This window comes from Palaemon carinicauda, chromosome 8, assembly GCF_036898095.1.
Source record: "Palaemon carinicauda isolate YSFRI2023 chromosome 8, ASM3689809v2, whole genome shotgun sequence".
NCBI lineage: Eukaryota > Metazoa > Arthropoda > Malacostraca > Decapoda > Palaemonidae > Palaemon > Palaemon carinicauda.
In genome coordinates this window covers 12,491,131-12,493,630 of record NC_090732.1, presented here as the reverse complement: position 1 = coordinate 12,493,630, position 2,500 = coordinate 12,491,131, and the positions used below count along the sequence as shown (strand labels likewise).

Genomic DNA, 2,500 nt, shown 5'->3' with positions numbered 1-2,500 from the left:
AGTTTTCATCATCATCATCATCATCATTATCATCATCATCATCATCATCATCATCGCCTACGTCTATTGACGCAAAGGGCCTCGGTTAGATTTCGCCAGCCGTCTCCATCTTGAGCTTTTATATAAATACTCCATTCATCATCTCCCATTCACGCTTCATATTCCTCAGCCATGTAGGCCTGGGTCTTTCAACTCTTCTAGTGCCTTGTTGAGCTCAGTTGAAATTTTGGTGTATATCCACAGGAAATTCATTAATGATAAATGTTTCTAGCTGGGCAAGGATTCGAACCTATCCCTCTTAGTCGAAACAATGCCAGCAGATATAAGTTTATTACAAGTAAATATTCCTGTCGAATTCATGAATCTGTACTGAGACTTGAAATCAACCTACCTCCACCATCATAGCTGATTAATGAGTTTGCAACACGTAGTTCTTTATGATGAATATCTCCCACGAGTCTTAGTGATAAATATTCATGACCACATACGTGTGTAGAATATACATTTATGTGTGCGTTTGTATGTATTATCTAGAATGTTGACTAGAAACATACCCAAACAGGTATTCGGAAGTATCATGAATGAATACACTATCTTAAAGGCATCGTGAGGTATAAGAGACAGACCATAGTCGAGTGATGCTTTATTTCTACTACTACTACTACTATAAGATTGCCTCGCCTATAGCAAGACACGGGCTTTAGCGCCAAAGAGAATTTGAATTTGTAGGGTGGTTTCCCAAAGGAGGATGGGCTACAGCAACGTTGAATAGTCAAGGGTAGATTTTAAGAGTTGCTGGTAACGCAAGAAAGAGTGGATCTTTACTTTACAAGTAGGAGGATATATAGCGACTGGCGTGTAAGGGAGGGAAGTGACCCGGAGGAGAGAGACTCCTCTTTAGGTCCACGAAATGAAAGGTTAACAGACAGTCAGTCAGTAGGAAAGAAAGCTGTTATAGCAGCAAGTCCATGTAAGTAGAAGAGACTGGGAGAGGAGTGAAGTAGTTCAAGTCAGAGATGAAAGAAGCAGGTTTAAGTAAATAAGCTTATCCCTGCTTGCTTTATTTCCGAGACCGGTCGAATACAATCACCTGTGCGGACGGAACTGTAGTGACCTGGGTAGGTGACTGTCCGACCGCTAACAGGTGAGAAATGCGGGGCATTTGTGTTTTCTTACATTGACTTTGTGGTTAATATAAAAGCCCTTGATTGACATATGATAATGAGTCTTACATAAATATGAAGGGCAGGTGATTCTGCGCCTAAGTGCATAAACAATATTTACAGGGTATTTACACAGAATATGTACAAAGGTAAAAAGAGTGCTACAAGCGTTGTAGGACGTTGTCATTATAGTATATCATCAAACAAGTTACACGAGAGAGGTTTCAGGAGTCGAATAATATTTGGATTTTTTGAGAAAAGGTTTTTCTGTGGGAAGGAGAGGTCATTGAGAATTTCATAAAAAAAAAAAAAAAAAAAAAAAGTCGGATAATGTGAATTGAGATTAGCATATATGGAAAGCTTGAAATCCCATGAGGTGAGTATATAAAGAGAGATTTTGTGTAGACAGCATGCCTTGTAAAAAGACATAAAAGATTTTTTATGAATCAGTGATTAAATTTTTTTTTTCTGGATACCCACAAGAAGTTTCATTGAAATAAATTGATATATCAAAATAGTTGATCATAGCTAAAATTTAGTTGAAAAAAATGTCAAGACTTTTGTCTAGATATAGTTAAGAAATAATTTCAGGGAACAGAATTCTATGAAACGTTCCTTTGAAATTTTATGTGAAAAATAAATGAAACTTTATATTAATTGATTATCATAGAATCCCATATATCATATTTTACGTACATAAATGGATTGATCTACTTTCTGCAGGTATTTCCCCGATCCTCCTAGCGGCAGAAGATGGAAACACTGAAATTGTGAAACTACTCTTAAGCAACGGTGCTGACCCAAATACCAAGTCCGAAACTAGAGGTGGGTTAACTATGATATTTTTTTCATTAAGACACCTTTGCCCCAACATTGCAAATTTTAGGGGACATGTGCTTGAATGTGCATTTGTATTCATAGAAAATAATCTTTATAAATTACTTTACAAAAAAAAAAAATCTAAACGACAGTAAGCAAATGATTCAAGCAGGCGTCAGAAATTGTAGTCAGTGACTGGTTTAACAGTTTAAAACCCGCTCATAAATTTCATAGGCAAGTTACAGTGACATTGCTCTATCAAGCAGAACAATGCCCTAGAGACTGACCATATATTCATACCTGGTTGGTGGGGTTCTAACAGAGAGGCGAGGTGAATGCAAGTAAATTTCACCCAACTGATAACAAGCTTATATACCAGCAGTTGAGAGCAAGAATGTTTCAAAGATTCCAACAATATAAAGCTTGTTGCTATACTTAAGAAATAGAGCACATGCCTAGTTGGTGTGGTTCTAACAGAGAGACGAAATATCACTCAGTTGTGGTGGCCGATGTGGTAA

The 2,500-nt window shown here is 37.1% G+C and overlaps 1 protein-coding gene across 1 annotated transcript in view; it reads left to right on the top strand.

Annotated features, from left to right (window-relative positions):
* Positions 1-2,500, top strand: part of LOC137644836 (ankyrin repeat domain-containing protein 29-like) — a 52,746-nt gene that overhangs the window by 37,612 nt on the left and 12,634 nt on the right. Inside the window, exon 7 of the mRNA XM_068377723.1 lies at positions 1,887-1,988. Coding sequence (XP_068233824.1) covers positions 1,887-1,988 — 102 coding nt within the window. The remainder of the gene's footprint in view (positions 1-1,886; positions 1,989-2,500) is intronic.